Raw genomic sequence first — 17,527 nt, 5'->3', positions numbered from 1 at the left:
TGTGCAACAGGACTAGATACAAAAGCTCAAAAATGGACAGTACAATAATACCTAATTGTAAAGTAATCATGTTAAAACACTGAATGAAGCTGCATCTGACCTATAGGTTTTTTTTTTTACTATTATTATTACTTTTATTTTTTTTCTCTATATTAACATTCTATATCTTTTTCTGTTGTGTTGCTAGTTCTTCTAAACCAATGCAAATGTACTAAGAAACGATGATCATGCATCTATGTTATGATGTTAAGAATTACTGATTGCATATGTAGAATGGTATGATTTCTAAATGTGGGTTAATTTCTTTTTTTCCGTTAATTAATAAAAAAAAAAAAAAAAAGAATTCAACTTGGGGAAGATAAATTTCGCCCCATTCTCACCATTCCCCGAAGGAGGCTTTGCAAATACTTTTCCACTCACTGATCGAATCACTCTGGGATTCATCAGGGCATCACTCTGGACAAACCAACAAAATCTTATGTCCTACCTGAGATTCCAAGTACTTATGGTATTCAATCAAACTATCTACATAAGTTATATTAGGAAATGCACTAGTACACGACTTGTTTTACACAACTAGTTTTCAAGAGTCTGAAGTCAATATCCCCAAGACATCTCCCTTTAAATTCCTAAATAATTCCATTTCAAACCAGTTAATTCATTTGTTTATACCTGAAGTATACTTGAAGTTTACCTTTTATCGTATGTACATACACAAAATGTCTACAAATGTCAGGTCCAAAACTGGAGATAAAAAAAAAAACAGTATTACCTACAACTCAATCTTTAAATTAAAAAAAAATAAATCAAGTTATAAAGATTTCAAAAAAATATGAAGTACGTAATTAGCACATATTTCCTTCTACCTGTTTAAATTTCTTTTTCCTGTCATATTACATGCTGAGGTAAAATTAGATGTCAATTAGCCCAATGGGTCTTCTGAATAACAATTTAAGTATGTAAATATTGATTAGTCAAATTACTCTCTACTAACCTCACTTTAGTTTCAATTCATCTTTGAGTTAATAATTTAGAAATCAACCAGGAAACCTAAGATATCCTGGTTGAACAAGTCAGACTGATCAAGGATGACTCCCAGCAAAGTCCTTAACCTTTCCAACCCCGTATGTTCCTCCTCTGTAGAACAGAAAAAAAACCTACCTCAAATGGTTGCCCTAAGGAATAGAGAAAAATCTAGTACAGCCCCTACAGGCCTGACACATAGTAAGTGCTCAGTAAATGATTAATATTATTAACACTTCCTTTTCTTCAATTTGCTACCAATGGCAAGTCTCTCAGTTATCTAAAAGTGTGGCCTCTCTGAGACAGTCTCAATAAAAATTTTACAAATCTGCCACTTCACATTATCAGTAAAATCTAAAACCAACCAATCCTCACCTCAAACCACATTTTCTGTTCGGGAAACATTCTGGCTTTCCTTGAAAGCTCAACTCCCAACTCCTTCACATTCCAGTATCCGTTGAGCTTCTGTGGGTCCCAGCAACAACAGTGACTTTGGAATCTACTCACAGAAGTTCTGAAATCTAAGCTCTTTACACTGACAAAATGGTTTGAAATATTTAGAAATGTTTCTAATTAATGTTATGATAATGAAAGTCAGCAATCAAAAAGTAATATAGTAACACCACACATAAACTGTTCAGAATCCAGGAGAAGACTTTCTCTGGCTCAAGTTTCTGACCCATAAGCTGCCCTCTGAAAACACACAAGAGTAATTAAATTTAGCCAGATTTCTCTAAGGAGCATCAATCGTTTATTTCCCTTTTATACACTTAAACAATTAGTTTGCAGGGTTATCCACCATACATTCCAAGAAAACAGAATTACAAAGCTGGGGACTCAAGACCATTAAAAATTTTAAAGAAACCATCCAGGTGTAAGAGTTCAAGGCAAACAGACTGAAAATGCCCTTCAAAATTGTTTGAAAATGTAAGACTCTCTTTTCTAGACTTCAGTGCAAGAGCTTTGTAAGGAACTGGTGGAAAGTTGGGCATACTTATACTCTCTGTCTTGGAAGAACTGCATCACTGAGTACATACACCAACTTGTACAAATGAACAGATTATTCCAATTCTTCCCTCATTCTGTACCAAGTCCAAATTCAGAACTGACTCTAGTCTCTGCAGACAGCGAGGGAAAAATGTGACAAAGATTTTCCAGCCAGCCCCTTTCCTCCTCATCACAGGCCCTCATCACATACAAGCACACAGCAGATTCTATGCACGTCTCTAATTCAGGGCCAGATTATGCACCATGACATCAGTGCAATATAATGAGCCAAGTTTAAACTCCATCTGGGACAAATAATGTCCAGGCACACTGTGACTTCTTTTGTTTATATACACTAACTAAATATGTCTTGGTAGTAAATGAACTAATTCTTAAGATTTATTTCCTAAAGCCTCCAAGACAAGATTCTGCACCCTGAAGCAACTCCACGCCTACAGTTCTCTTTCCAAGGCTATGCATAAGTGATTTTTAAGAAATGCACAATTTTGAAACATAAAATTAACATCTTGAGGAGAGTCAAAGTCCAAGCAGTCCATCACCAATCTAAAACAAAGAAAATGAGGAACTCACTAGCAAATGAGATGGGATATCGTGGCTCAGGGTACAAATACTGCATGACACTTAATGCTCTATTTCCCTCTGGAGCACAGGAAAGAGTAGAGGCAGAAATTTAAGAAATGCTTATATAGCAGTGTGGCCATGTTCTTTCTTTTTGAGGGATAAACTTGGTTTTGTTTTGTTTTATTCTGGCCTTATAAAGGAAATATTATAAATTCAGAATGAAAAATAAACAACCTAACAGGCTCAAGAACAAGCTTTTAGATTTCCTAAGTCTCAAAAACTGCCTCTGGGATGATGTAATTTCTGAATGCAAATGAAGGGTGGGGTTTAGGAAGAAAAGAAAATTCACAAAAAGGCTCTCTCCTCACTTCCAGAGTAAGACTCCCACTCTCACCACCATCTCTCAGCATCGCTGAACCCGACTGCCAGTCCCAGGGAGGGAACCACTCTTCAAAGGAGGAAAGGAAGCCACTATGGTGGCTTCACCCTCAAGTGACTCCTCTCCCACCTCCTACTCCTTTGTGGAAAGCAGGTGTTCCTCCAGGCCCCACACTCAACTGAGTGCCAGGATCACTGCCACTTTCTGGGATGAAGGGGGAGATGATATAAGATAATGAACACGAATACTCTTCTTCGTAAACATTGTAACTTACTACTCTGCAAGACCCAAGTGTCAGGTCTCTCCAGCTGTTTACCTGAACAAGCCTAACAGGGATAGACCTAATCCAGGCAAACTCCATCCTCCCTGGAAGGTAGAATATGAGTTTTGGAATTGGGCATAAGTAGTTTCAAATCCCAGCTCTGTGGTTCACTTAGCCTTTCTTGTCTCTGAAAATGATCGCCTCCTTTTTGGGTATGTGATTTCTAGATGAAGTGATGTATGTGAGTGTTTAGCACCATGCCTAGCACCGCATAAGCCCTCGAATGATTACTATGCATTTCCTTCACCACAGAAGGAACAAAGAAATCAAAATACAGCTAAAAACCCTTCTTTCCAGCAATTTAATTTATCCCCCACAAATAACCACTCAAGTAAAATTTAGTCAGCAAGCCTACAAAGTAACATTTAAGATCGAGGTAAATGCCAAGAATTTACTAATTCACTGTCAAAAATCTGACCTGATCTTTAATATATCCCTCATTTACATTATCAAGGCATCAACTGGAATTGATCTTACGAATTCCACCCTCCCATGCCCCAGGTTTTAAGATAATTGCTGGGAAATGACTCCCAAACAAAGGGGCACACATCTGATGTGATGCCTATCTTCAAGCCTCCTTAATGGAGCCTCTTTAAAGCTACTAGGCAGCCTGAAGTAGTAGCGTGGTGTGCAGAAGCAGTCAATAAAATGTAGGAGAGCACTCGTGCATAATCCTGAGTAAGACACTTAAAAAATGCAAAAAAAAAAAAACAGAGACTCTTCTTAATTCAGTCGATGGGTCTTTAAAACTGGCATTATTCACAGACAAGGATATAAAAAAAATCTAACATCTAACTTCCCATTCCAAACCTGAAGAGAAAAATATCGATATCCTTCCACTGTAAATCATATTGCACATCTAATTTATATTTTTATTTTCAGGCATGACTAAAGCCACCAAATAACTTATAAAGAAATAGTCACTCCTAGGATGTTTTCATGGTGCTTCTTGCCAAGGTGATGCTAACAAAAATGGATCTTAAGCCTAATTAAGCAATGCAAAACAAAATTTTAACAGTGATATTAGAAAAGATGAATGAGCCACACTACTCTGGTCAATTTAGCTACTAAACAACAACATATCAAAGCACATGCTTCAGTGTGTCACGGTTTCCCCCATGAACTAGAATAACTCTAACATACCAATATAAAGGCCAAAGAAACCTGTCTGAGGCAGTAATGCTTCAGTTTTGAATTTTTCTAATGACTTAGAAAACACAAGCACACTTTAATGGCATCTGTAAAATATGAAAAGTCATGCATTATAATCAAATGATAGCATACACCCATTTTCTTCGAAATCTGAAGTTTGGCTCTCCAGAATTGATACCATTTTTTTAAAAAAACAGCAGGAATGGAGCCCTAATGACAGTGTTAAGTGGAGCTTTACTGATGAAGGCTCTAGTCAACCTACCCCTAAAACTAGAGCAGGTAGGTATCTCTGGCTCTCTGCCATCTCCACTTAACTGATGAATTACGTGCAAAACAGAATTCCTTGGTAAGGAAATTGCTAAATGCAGACCATGCATTTCACTCAAATGCTTAAACCACTATACAAGAAGTAAAGAACAGGCGGCAAGGCAAGGAATCAGGAAAGGCAGTCAAGTGATTCTGGTAATGATGGCACTCAACACACCTGTGACCATAAAACACATTCGCTTTCAGCTGATGATCCGATCTGATGGTCACCTGTTAAGGAAAAAGGCTAGAGCAGAGACTCATATCAGTGTAGGCCAATACACATGCATTTTGTGTCTTCTAGGGTCCCACCACAGTCTAGCTTCAAAGTCATTGTCACATTAGAGCTGTTAAGAAAAGTGACCAGGAAGCACCTAGTTCTGGTCAATGGCAATTCAAATGAAGAAATAAACATAACCTGAAAGTAGCTAAACCCCAAATCACCTAGGTAGATTACAACACTCATGACACTTTCACAACTTGCTCTCACAGAGTGAGAATGAATACCTGAATTTGGAACTTGGAGATTAATACCCCTAATTTTATGTAGCTTGTTCACTATTGTAACGCAGAGTATAATGTATATATTTTATATACAGTCATACTTTTAAATCAACCACTTGGACCAAAAAAAAAAAGAGGGTCTGCCTACATGAGAACAATTATGTCCAAGTATATGTCCTGATACCTTCTGGAGGCAGAAGTGTTCCATCTTTATGTCCTATGGTGTGTCTGTGTGTATTTTACTGTGCTACGAGGTTAAACAGTGACTACTACACTACATTAAACCTGACAAATACACATTTTAAAGCAAGAAATTAAAGGTTGGAAATCTGCTATCAGATTGAATCTTATTCAAAGAAAAAGTTAATATAGAAATGTTTAAATAAAAATGCCCCACCTAGGTAGTACCTGGAACAGTTTACTTTTACAAAAAAATTATGTTTCAATAAATTCACTTAAGAAAGACTCAATTATTGGGGACTATAAAAAATATAAACACAAATATTTGCATCTGTGTTTAACAGTCCCTAACCAGACTACAAAGAGTAAAATCAAAGCACCTGGCTTGTTTCTTTTGCCCTACCTATACCTTAGTGGGTGCTCAACAGGACATGTATTGGGGTTTAAACATTTTCCACTGAAAACAAGGGGCCAAAAAAGCAACATATGGGTCCTAATTTACAAGACATATAATTGAAACACCTACAGAGCCATAGTAACTGGAGTTCATGCTAAATCATTTTACAAGTCATAGGCAGGTAGAAAACAAAGTGGCATACAAAAATCATCAGTGTGATGCACATGTGTGCCTGATAAATCGCAAACATTTTTCCCATATTTAAAACCCAATATGCTTGAGCACAAGAAGCAATTTCAAAGTTAACAATGTCCAGGGTTCCAGAGTGGAGACTGAGGACCAGTTTACTCCTACCTAAAGCGAGCAGCTGCTACTTTTTGCAAGTCGACTGTTGCCAAGTGGGAAGACCAAACCAGTGTGACCAGATGATCTCCTTTTTCCAGATAAACTGAAAAATCCAGTTCTTTAATATATATCAACTGACTTTTAAATATTGGTACCTCATTCCTTTTTTTTTTTTTTTACAAAGTTCAAAAGAAAACTTGTCTGTGACAAACACAACAAGCAGGCCAGTTTTCAAGCCTTTATTTAGAGGAATTAAATTTTTTCACTGATTCCATCCTTCATCCATTCAAAAATACCAACACAATACAATAATGTGAAAAGCAAGACCAGGCCAGTACCTGCTCTTCCTGAGCTAACAATGGAATCAAACGTCCCAATAAGTTAAAAAGAATCATAATTTTAAAACCACTGCAATGTTTTAAATTGCCATTAATCTGCAATGCAACCTTACCATGCCAGTATTTTTACTTAATCTTATTATTTTTTTAAGCAGCTCAATTTCTACCATTTGAAGGATACTGACTACATCTTGTTTCTTATTATTACTGCCTTTGGCTAATTAAATTCTGAACTCTCAATTTGAGCAGCTCAGCTGTCAAAATTATATGTCTATGTCATAATTATTGTGGGTGCCACATATAACAACATCTTATAATATGGCATCAACATTTTCCAAGATTCTGCAGAGGTTGACCTTTTCTAAAGCCTTTGTAGTGGGCAAAACTGGCAAACTTAAAGTAGAAAGGACTAAAAAAATCAGACAACAGACCTGGATAAACTTATACCTTTTTTATAGTTAAAAAGATGTCCTCCGGGCAGGCCATGATTGGCTCAGCAGGCAGAGTTCTCACCTACCATGCTGGAGACCCAGGTTCTATTCCCGATGCCTGACCAGGCCAAAAAAAAAAAAGATGACCTCAGAAGCTAGGATGGCTGCCTCTCCTGCTGGAAAGTATCTCTGGTTGAGGACAGCTTCAATCTAAACCTCTGCAGAGTGGATATCTGAGGAATAAGCATCAAGGGAGGGAAGGGGTGATCTGCCAGACTGCATGCAAAAGAGTATGAGACAGACCTCTAAGAATACTGAACAGTAAAGGCTAGAGAAAAGAGATCACAGAACATGCAAATAAGGTTTAGTTAGGGTTATCCTTAATACACAGTATAAGCTTGCCACTGTATAAACTGTCCCTACAGAATATTTTCTTTTAACAGAATAGAAATCGATGACATGATATGCAAAGTCTGAATAACAGCCCTAGACTTCACTTCAAGTTAGATCTCCATTCCAGGTTCAGCCTCCTGCACACACTTTTCTGTCTTGGTCTGCTTTGCTGAGCCACCCCAACCTCATCCCTCAAGCTGCACCGCATACATTCTGCAGTACAATCACTTCTCCTGTGGGTCTACACATGTGTAAATACAACCTTTCTCTTTTTTGTAAACCATGTTTTTCTCCCAAGCTAGACTGCTCATTCCTTTAGGGTAAGAACAGTGTCTTATTCATTCTGCACCACCAGTAGTTAATACGGTGCTGGCAAAGGAGACATTTGACAAATGTTTGTTAAAATGAATGAATCTATTATTCAGTCACCCTCTAATTCGGTCAAAAATCCTACTCCCTCACTCCTTTCCACTCCAAATCTCAAAGGAGAGAGGCTGACAATATCTTGAAACCAGAGGCCCTTTTAAGTCTCAGTAGTAGAAGGAACGTGGATGACAGGAATTTGCGATAATAATTTAGGCATCTGCACAAGCTGTGCATTTCTCATGCACCTTGATGCTGAAGAGTCTGAACAGAGACTGAGCTTTTCTGTACTTAGTTTTCCAAACACAACATTTGACCAGCTCTTTTCTGTTCAAACCCAGCCTCTAAGTAGCATTCTATCATAAAAGGAGTTATTATATTGTTACTCAATAATAATAGTTGTAAGCCTCTTTTTTATTTGCCAGTCTCCAAACTCATGTCAATATCCTTCTTTTTCTTGGGCAATCTTCCCCAAGAGCTCTTTATTCATTTTTCTACACTACACTAATTGCAAAATTTCCTTTCTGTTGAATGTCTGAGAAGCAGACAAGATCTATTATATAGGCAAAACCCTTCTTGGGCTGCCCCTGACAAGGTGGCTATCAATGTACTTAGAAGTAATAAACCTGTGCACTGAGAGGATTTCACCAACTGAATTCAACAAGACAGTTGTCAGGGAATAAGTGTTAAGAAGATACCAACCATAATGGAAAAGGAGGCTGAATTAGGAGGAGGAGCTCATTTGATGTAAAAGACATGTGGATGACGAGCACCATCTGAACAAGGAAAGTTATAATAAGCTGTTTGGAAATGTGTACTTAAAAGAATACTCCAGGAAGGTATGAATCTTGTACAAAGAGTTTATAATATGGGGGTATAGCGGGAAAAATATATCGCATGCTATGGGCTATGTTTAACAGGAAGACATCAACAGCACCACAGCAATACCAGGGGTAAAATAATGAGGGGAGGGATGGGAGTTAAGGGGAAGTCTGGATTTTGTATCTGGTAAGGGTGTATTTATCGGTCATTTTTCCCTTGGGAGCAATGAAAATCCCCTAAATTTTGAAAGAACTGGTAAACTGTTGTTTGGACATCATACATGATGCCTGATGGATGAAGGTGGCTAAATGATAGATACACTGACTGAGAAAAAGAATGGCAAACTGTGGTGTATACATATGAACGAATATTGTGCCGCTACAGAAATGAACAAAGTCATAAGGCATGCAATGTTGTGAATGAACCTGTGGAACATTATGTGATGCAAAATAAGCCAGAAACAAAAGAACAAATATTGTATGGTCCCATTCAGAAAATACTTAACAGAAAATTGGGAGGACCTAGATTGTAAGCTCTTATAGCAGTCACATTTAATCCAGGGCAGTAGTTATTATTTCTAGAAATTGAGAGGCTGTTTTATATATGTAAAGCCTGGTATTTCCCTGGAACTTTGGGTACCTATGTGACACCTAAGACTCAGAGTAGGAGTCTGCAGTTCTAAAGGTCAACATTGCCACATGAAACAACTGTGAAAGAAACTGAAAAAGAGCAGGCTACAATTAGAGATAAGAATCAAGCTGATCAGGTTGGGACTAAGGTAAATCAGAATACAGGGGTAAGGAAGACATTTTTTATTTTAGAACTTCACCGAGACCAAAGGAAGAGAGGTTTATTTGTTCCAAACCTGAATATTCTGTAGAATATAATCTAACTCAACTCCTATGGACAGAACATTTAAACAACCCAAACAGAGGGAGCTTGGAATGGGAATGAGGGCTTGTAATTCTGTATAACTTAATGTAATGCCCAGATATATCCCAGAGTGTGTTGTGCAGATAATTTAAAAGTATTGGCAAAGTTCCCCAAGAACTGGAGAAAAAATATAGCGCTATTAAACTGTACCCCTGGGGAAACCCCTGATACTGTCTTAACCCTTAGGGACTCCCAAATCAATAGGCCAAGCCCTTGTTCTTGAGGCTTTGCTCTTGTAAAGCTGATTTATATAATGGAGAAACTAGTCTACCTATAGTTATGCCTAGAGCTACCTCCGGAGGACCTCTTCCTGTTGCTGAGATGTGACCTTTCCCTCGCCAAGCCCAACTCTGCAAGGAAAATCATTACAGTCCCCACTACATGGGACATGAAACCAAGGGGTGAAAGGCTCCCTGGCAACGGAGCATATGACTCCCAAGAATGAGGCTGTCCCTGGCACCATGCCTTCCTGACCAAAAGCGAGAAAGGAAGTGTAACAAATATCAGTGTCTGAGAGAGTTCAAATAGAGTCAAGAGCTATTCTAGAGGCTACTCTTACACAAACATCAGCTAGATATTGCTACTGAACATGATTTGCCAAACTCAACCAAAACCATTCCTGCCAACCCTAAAGAACACCTATGGCTTTATCTGAGATTTTACAAAGAATCCATTCCAGAAACCCAAAACCTCCAGGTGGGTCCCTGGACCAGATAAGGCCTGAAATGCAGGCGGGCCTGCCTTTCCAGAACATCAACTAGTTCTATTCCCCATCCCATATTATTGACAGCCCCTTCCAACATGAAAAAAAGTTAGAATGGGTATAGCCCCAATACTCCAAAGATTGGAAAAAAGAGCAAAGGAGAAGGTGGAATTATACAGAAAAGACAGGATTTAACAAATAAGTATGCAATGCTGAATCATTATATTGATATTCCTTCTAGTCTCCAGTGTCTTGGAACAGTTGGAAGTAAAAACCTAAAGTTGTGAAATTGTGACCCATACCAAACTCTGAAATCTGTTCTACAACTAATTGTTGCAGTGTGCTTTGAAATTCATTGCTTTTTTGTATATGTTGTTTTTCACAATAAAAAATAAATTAAAAAAGCATTTTATAAAAAGAATGCATAGAAGCTTACCAAGAAAAAAATAAAATAAAATAAAAGATACTTCAGGAAAACTCTGCTATGTATTCTACTTAGGAGAAACAAATGCTTTGAAAAAGAAGAGACAAAAGGGGGGAAAAATGCTCACCCATAGTGACGTGACATGCTAAATGCCAGGAACAGGCAAAGTCTGCAGAACTGGACATGGTTGGGGCAAAGTCAACTTCCTGTCCTCCAGGGCAAGTTTGATAATACCCTATCCCTGGGCAAGCAGGAGAGACTTGTTTTATTTACACTTAAGGAGATCTGTTTCCTTTAGAATGGACATTAAGAACACTTATCAGCAATTAATATCCTGAAGGATATTAAAAAAAAAGAAAAGGACTAGAGATAAGAAATACAGTATGATAAACAGAAAACATTTACTGGGTACGGCTTATGTGTGAAACGCTAGGAAGGACAAAGAGGCTTCTAACCTAGTCCTCACCCAGCCAGGACTGACCCCTTAGTGAATATGTATATGAGAAGACTCACTAAGAATATAAGAATATAGGATAGCATACCACCCTCATGTAAGTTATAAGTGTTACGAGTTAAATTAGACAATTAGTAGATTCTCTAATCCTATGTTAACACTTCTTAAACTAACGGTTTCCTCATTTAACTTGCAGCTTCTATAAGTCTTCTTCAGACATTATTAAAATATTAAACCAATAGGAAAAGTTCGAAATAGCTGATGTTTACTTTTCAATGCTCAAAACTAACTGCTACATGTTTAAATCTCTAAGGTGTGCTAAAAGTCCATGATAAAGACAGTTAAACTATATACCATTAGAGGTTTGGAAAATGTCAACATAGGCACTAATTCTCTAATTACTGAAAGGTATTCACCACAATTTATGCAGCCATGCATAAAACTTCAGGTCAAAACGTGATTTTTATAACTCAAAAATAGTATATATTTAGGCAAATTAAGGGAAGCAAACTCATTTAGCTATTCTGGACTATAACTGTGTACAGGCAGAGGAAATTAATAGTGAAAAAAGCAGAGATACCTTATTTAGAAAATAGTTCAAAATAAAACTGTTCAGTTCCGCTCCTAGAAAAAAAGAAATCCTACGTCCACACAAAAATTTGCACATGAATGTTCATAATAGCTTTATGAAGGGGAGAGACTGCTGAATGGGTACAGGGTTTCTTTTTTGGGATAATGAAAACGTTCAAAAATTAGTTGTCCTCCCAGGGGTGTGGACCTCCCTGGCAATGTGGGTCAGAAATCCTAGAATGAGCTGAGACCCAGCATCAAGGGATTGAGAAAACCTTCTCGACCAAAAAGGGGGAAAAGTGAAATGAGACAAAGTGTCAATGGCTGAGAGATTTCAGAGTCGAGAGGTTATCCTGGAGGTTATTCTTATGCATTAAACAGATATCACCTTGTTAGTCAAGATGTAATGGAGAGGCTGGAGGGAACTGCCTGAAAATGTAGAGCTGTGTTCCAGTAGCCATGTTTCTTGAAGATGACTGTATAATGATACAGCTTTCACAATGTGACTGCGTGATGGGGAAAACCTCGTGTCTGATGCTCCTTTTATCTACCTTATCAAGAGACAAGTAAAACATATGGAATAAAAATAAATAAAAGGGGAAACAAAGGTTAAAATAAATCTAGTAGATTGAAATGCCAGTGATCAATGAAAGGAAGGGGTAAGGGGTATAGTATGTATGAATTTTTTTCTGTTGTCTTTTTTCTTTTCTGAATTGATGCAAATGTTCTAAGAAATGATCATGATGAATATTCAACTATGTGACGATATTGTGAATTACTGATTATATATGTAGAATGGAATCATATGTTAAGAATGTTTATTGTTATATATTTTTTAATTCATTAAAAAAATTAGTTGTCCTCATATCTGCACAATTTTTAAGGGATTATACTAAAATCCACTGAACTATTAAAATGGATGAATTACATGGCCTGTGAATTATATTTCATAAATTTGTTTAAAAAATAAGTAAAGTCACTGAATAAGTTACTTTTGTTTTCACTGTGTTTTTGTTGTTCATTTATTGGTAGATAATATATTTTTAAAATCTCTTCACTCCTAATAAGGATGGCCTCTTTTTTCATGCTTCTCATTTTCCTGCTACCTATATAAAATGACAACCCAAGGTTTCAAACTAACTTGACTTCACATAATAAAAATTGTCAGTGTCTCTTATTTAGAGCACCAGAACAGAACAGAGACTCCTACCAAGAAATAGCCCTAATTAAACTTCAGAAAGCTTCAGGAGGCCGAGGGCTATGGAAACTGAAAAGCTTTCTCAAAACTGTGTTGGTTCTTCAGCATATATGAATGTTTAGACTATCCTTCGTACAGCTGCAGAGTATTAAGAACGCCATAAACACATACAAGATAAGTATCACTTCTGATGGCCATTGAGAGGGGCAGAGCCCTGTGGCCAGCAGGCAGCTCCTTACAATGACATCATATCAGAGGTTCCAGGGATGGCTGAAGTGCCATCTACCTTAAAATGTCTCCCCTAAGGGCCTATCACACAGGCCCACAATGTTCACAATTGATGTCCATCCTGTGCCTCCAAATGGTTCTTGTTGCAATAAAAATGTGTTGCCTCTGAGGAAAGACCTCAGAAATGTCAGCATAGGTATTTGCTCTGGTATGTTCCCTGTGTCCTGATCCTTTAGCACAGATCTGCCTGATGACCAAACCTCTACAGGCTGTTAAAAGCCAGCAGCAAACACCAATAGGTGCCCTGGACAAGCACTCACCATCTGTGCAGTTCCTGAGTCCTGGATCCTTTCTGGGATATCATATTTGGTCCCTGTGTCTTTAGGCAATCCTCTCCCCTCCCACATCTTCCCTGGGATTTTCTCTAGCATTTCTGGGTTTGTCTGCTCCTCCAGACTCTTCCCCTTGAGCCTTAGCCCAGGTCCCACACACAGGCTATACGGGGCTCTGACACTAGATAAAACTAAAGGTTAGGACTAAATAAAAGAGTAGAGGATGAGAGAAATGAGAGGCACACAAGATGGGAACTTGGGTGGAAGAAAAAGAAAACTGTCAATCCACAGGCCACTGATGTGAGGCATATGAGACCGTGATAAACCATGGGGTTGGGTCCTGATGAGAGGGAGATATCAAACTTGCTTTGCCTACTAATTCTGCCTCATTAAGGGAAATCTAGGATTGATGATAATCAACAGATTGGCCTACATAACCTACAAATGTTTCTAACCAAATCAAATTGTATTTACCAGTAAGAAAGACACAAACACTTCCTTTCCATAAGAGTTTTAGCATAAGTACCCCATTTTGAAAAAGCTTGATATTTGTTTATAAAACCAATTATCAGCTTTTCCCTTTCTAAGCATTACAGAAAGCTTCTTGGATAAAATTAAAATGAGATTTTATTAACCAATATTACTAAGCAGCATCTGCTTTAACTTGAGGTAATATATGGAGTAGGGAACGGCTACTTGGCCTTCTGAGGAAGTCCTCAGTCTTTTCAGTCTCAGGTTGTTTCTATGCACAAAGGACATTTACTTTTGAGAGAAAATTGGAAAATCTTGTAATTAAAGGTCCGGTATGTCGGCTAATAAACTACAAAGGTCCACTCTAGTCAAACCAAATTACAGAAATGAGGGGGAAATCCACAATACACAAAAATGGTATACACAAAAAAGATAGGGGGCCTCAGGTCTCCTGGCTACATATGTAAATGGCAGTTTTGTCATTTGAATGCCTTGCCTTATTTTTAATTATTAAAAATTAGTAAAAAGAAGAGAACACTACATCTTGAAATCATTCACAGCACTTTGAGACTTTCCTGCACAGGGGTGGAGCACAGCGACCAGGAGAAGGGCAGTTCAAGAATGGTGAAGAGAGAAGCAAGGACCAGTTGCATGAGGCTGGCAGGCCGTGGTACTGTGCTTGCATTTTATTCCAGGTGCAGCGGGAAAGCAGGTGAGTGATGTGATGTAATTTATGTTTTCAAAAGATCACTCTGGCTGCTCTATGGAAAATGCTTTCTGGTGGGGTAAAAGGAAAAGCAGAGACCAGTGCACAAAGTACTGTCCTACCCTGGTGAGAGAAAGTTTTAGAATCCAGTAGTGGTAGCAGAAATGGAGTGGATATGGCAATGTATGAACTCAGCAAACATTCCTGAGCTAAAGTCCACAGGAGTCGCTGAGAAACTAGAAGAGGAAAGTAAAAAAGACATAAGTCCAGACTGTGGTTCTGAAGAGGAATTAGAGGTAAGGAAGTGGAGGCAATGAGTACTCTGCTATGAAGGGGAACAGATATGAGGGGTACTAATGGGGGGAATGCAGAGTCAAGTGGGGGGGTTAGTTACGGTGGGAGGGAAAAGGCTACCTGTTCATGTGTTTAAGATAGAAGATATACTACAGTGTGTTGATGGGAACGATCCAGCAGAGACAGATTAAGAAATCAGGAAAAGAGATATCTGCATCAGTGAGCAGAAAGAATTTATTCATAAGACCAACATTTACTGAGAACCTACTAAATGTACTTTGTTCATAATTGGTTCACAGTCCAGTGGAAGGGAAAAATCAAGAAATAATTACTAAACAGAAGATCCAACAAAGATATATACAAAGTATCAATGTACTATGATTATATAATCAGCATATTAATGCTGTGATAGAAGTGGGAAGGACTGACATGAAGTAAACAAATATAACTTATCTGAATTATTAACATATTTTGGGCAAATAATTTTCAAGCAATTGCTCCCAATTCTACTTTTCATAAAACAAAGACTTTTACTTTTATGCCTCTAAACATCTACACAAAGATGAACTGATATTTATTTTGTATAAAACTGAGTGAACCCAGTTTTGTAATCAATTTAAAAAATGTTATCAAATAATAAATAGTTCAATCTCTAATAATTCTCAGTTATTACTTATCACTTACATTTCTTCTCAAGTATTAGATGAATAAGTTGAGAAATAACCTTTCTATTCTGTAATGATAAGCAACTAGAGAAAAAGAAGCTTTTAAGTAGTGGTATTTATTTACTGGCATTTGGCATTTGGCAGGGTTGTTCCAGGAACCAGAGGCTACTCACACCAACCTGTGCACTTGTCTGGCTAGTAGCCCTGTGGTTAGGGCTTCCATGGCTCAGCAGAGAAGCTCACTGGCCTTCTCAGAACACCTGCCCCCTCAGCATCCTGCTCTGGCCACCAGCAAACCAGTCAAGCACAATGTGTGCTTGAATAAACAGTTATTTTGTTCAAAAGACGTGTATATATTTTCAGAAAATTCATTTCAAAAATCAATCATTTTTTTGATGCTTCAAGAATACTAACTGCATGAGTAAGATATGCTGTACTATATAAAATCACAATTTCTTCCTGTTAGTTTACAATACCATACAGTAATTCTACAACCGAACACTTACCTCTAGAAATACTAGGGTTCAAAATCACAGAGCTTCGGTCCCAAAATAAGACAATTTCTGAGTACGCATTCCCCACTTAAGCAACGTGACTTAAATCTCCCTCTTGCTACACCAACCTGTTGCGCTGCATCTCCGTTTACCAAATGTGGCATCATGGCTACCTCCCCGTTCAGCAATGGTGGCAGTTCCAGAGGGATTTGGTCGGTCATCATCATTGTGACATACATTCATGGAGAGTTTCCCTCAACTCGCTTCCTGCAAGAGAACCACCATTTTTTAAAAGGATACAGGGCCACAACTGCCACCCATAACATAATGCACCCACAATCTCAGTCTGCCACCGTGCTGAGAGCTGACACCCAAATCCTCCTGGCAGAGACATATGCTGAATCAGGCCCAAGGAGGGGTACCGCAAAGGCAACAGCCTAAACTGAGCCACCAGGGACCCCACACTCCAGCCACGTAAGCATGGCCTCTCGTACCCTGGCTCTGTCATGCAGTTACAGACATTAAAAAATATATGAGTAATATAGTAACTTCTCTACCCTAAGGATCCTCCTGGGGATAAAATGAAGTAACATCTTAAGAAGGTAAAAGTGTCTATACGCAGGGTGGTATCATTATCTTTAAGGCAATTGGCAAAACAGAAGACAAATCAAAACAAAATGACCAACAATTATCAGTCATGAATACAGTTTTCCCCCTTCCTGAGGCTCAAGATAATGGTAACAAGCAGTTCATTCAAGCAAGTAAACAAAGGCTAACTACCTATGCTGCAATTATTGCAATTTCTAACTTTTCCATTAATTTTGTATTTATTTTGCATGATTTTCTCAAATAGTAATTTAACTTGTTGCGTATTTATATCTTTATCACTTCTCATGTCTTGCTTCATCTTTCCTGTATCTCAGACAATGCCCATGCACCTCGTGCAGGGAAGGCTGGTAATGCAGATTCCTTCTCGCTCCACAGAAACAATGAAATTCACATAAGTATTCAAAACAACGTGAAGCCCACTTCTGTTCTATCACAGGTCTAGCCACAAACATTTAGCTTTTCAATACAATAGCAAAAAAATAATATTAAAGTCTTATTTAGAATGATAATTTGTTTTTAAAGGAATACTTAATATCTTTCAGTTATGCCTAAAATTTACGACCCAGAAAGGTTAACGTTGTGGACAAAGAAGAATAAACACACATACATAAACGTATATATAAACACAGACATTGTTTTAAGTGATTTCAGAAACAAATTGCCATATACTTCACAGCTGAAATTTTTACCATTTATTATAAAATTACCCTACGTTTCAAATTAAAGGGTATTTGGTCGATGAATGCTTTACAGCTCAACAGATTATAAGCAACATCGGGTAAAACAGCATGGCAAATCCTTTAAATCTGTCTCAGACAGGCTGATAAAATATTTCTTCTCATTCTTAAACACTTCCATTCTTTACATTAAATACACCTTCCTGCTTTCCATCCTAGTGAAGAAAAAACAAAACCTCGTCTGA

At 37.9% G+C, this 17,527-nt stretch overlaps 1 protein-coding gene across 12 annotated transcripts in view; it reads right to left on the bottom strand.

The window, feature by feature from the left end:
- FNDC3B (fibronectin type III domain containing 3B) overlaps window positions 1-17,527 on the bottom strand; it is a 397,533-nt gene that overhangs the window by 299,980 nt on the left and 80,026 nt on the right. For 9 of the 12 annotated variants that reach the window (XM_077161045.1, XM_077161048.1, XM_077161049.1 and 6 more), the window contains one exon: window positions 16,125-16,263. The exons of 1 other annotated variant lie outside the window; for it this stretch is intronic. In XM_077161045.1, the coding sequence (XP_077017160.1) occupies window positions 16,125-16,235 (111 nt within the window). In that variant the 5' untranslated portion in view covers window positions 16,236-16,263. Of the gene's footprint in view, window positions 1-694; window positions 745-1,398; window positions 10,557-16,124; window positions 16,264-17,527 lie in introns of those variants that run through there. 2 more of the 12 variants (XM_077161052.1, XM_077161054.1) reach the window with 2 other exon arrangements.

This window comes from Tamandua tetradactyla, chromosome 5 (assembly GCF_023851605.1).
Source record: "Tamandua tetradactyla isolate mTamTet1 chromosome 5, mTamTet1.pri, whole genome shotgun sequence".
NCBI lineage: Eukaryota > Metazoa > Chordata > Mammalia > Pilosa > Myrmecophagidae > Tamandua > Tamandua tetradactyla.
This window is presented reverse-complemented; position numbering and strand designations above follow the sequence as displayed.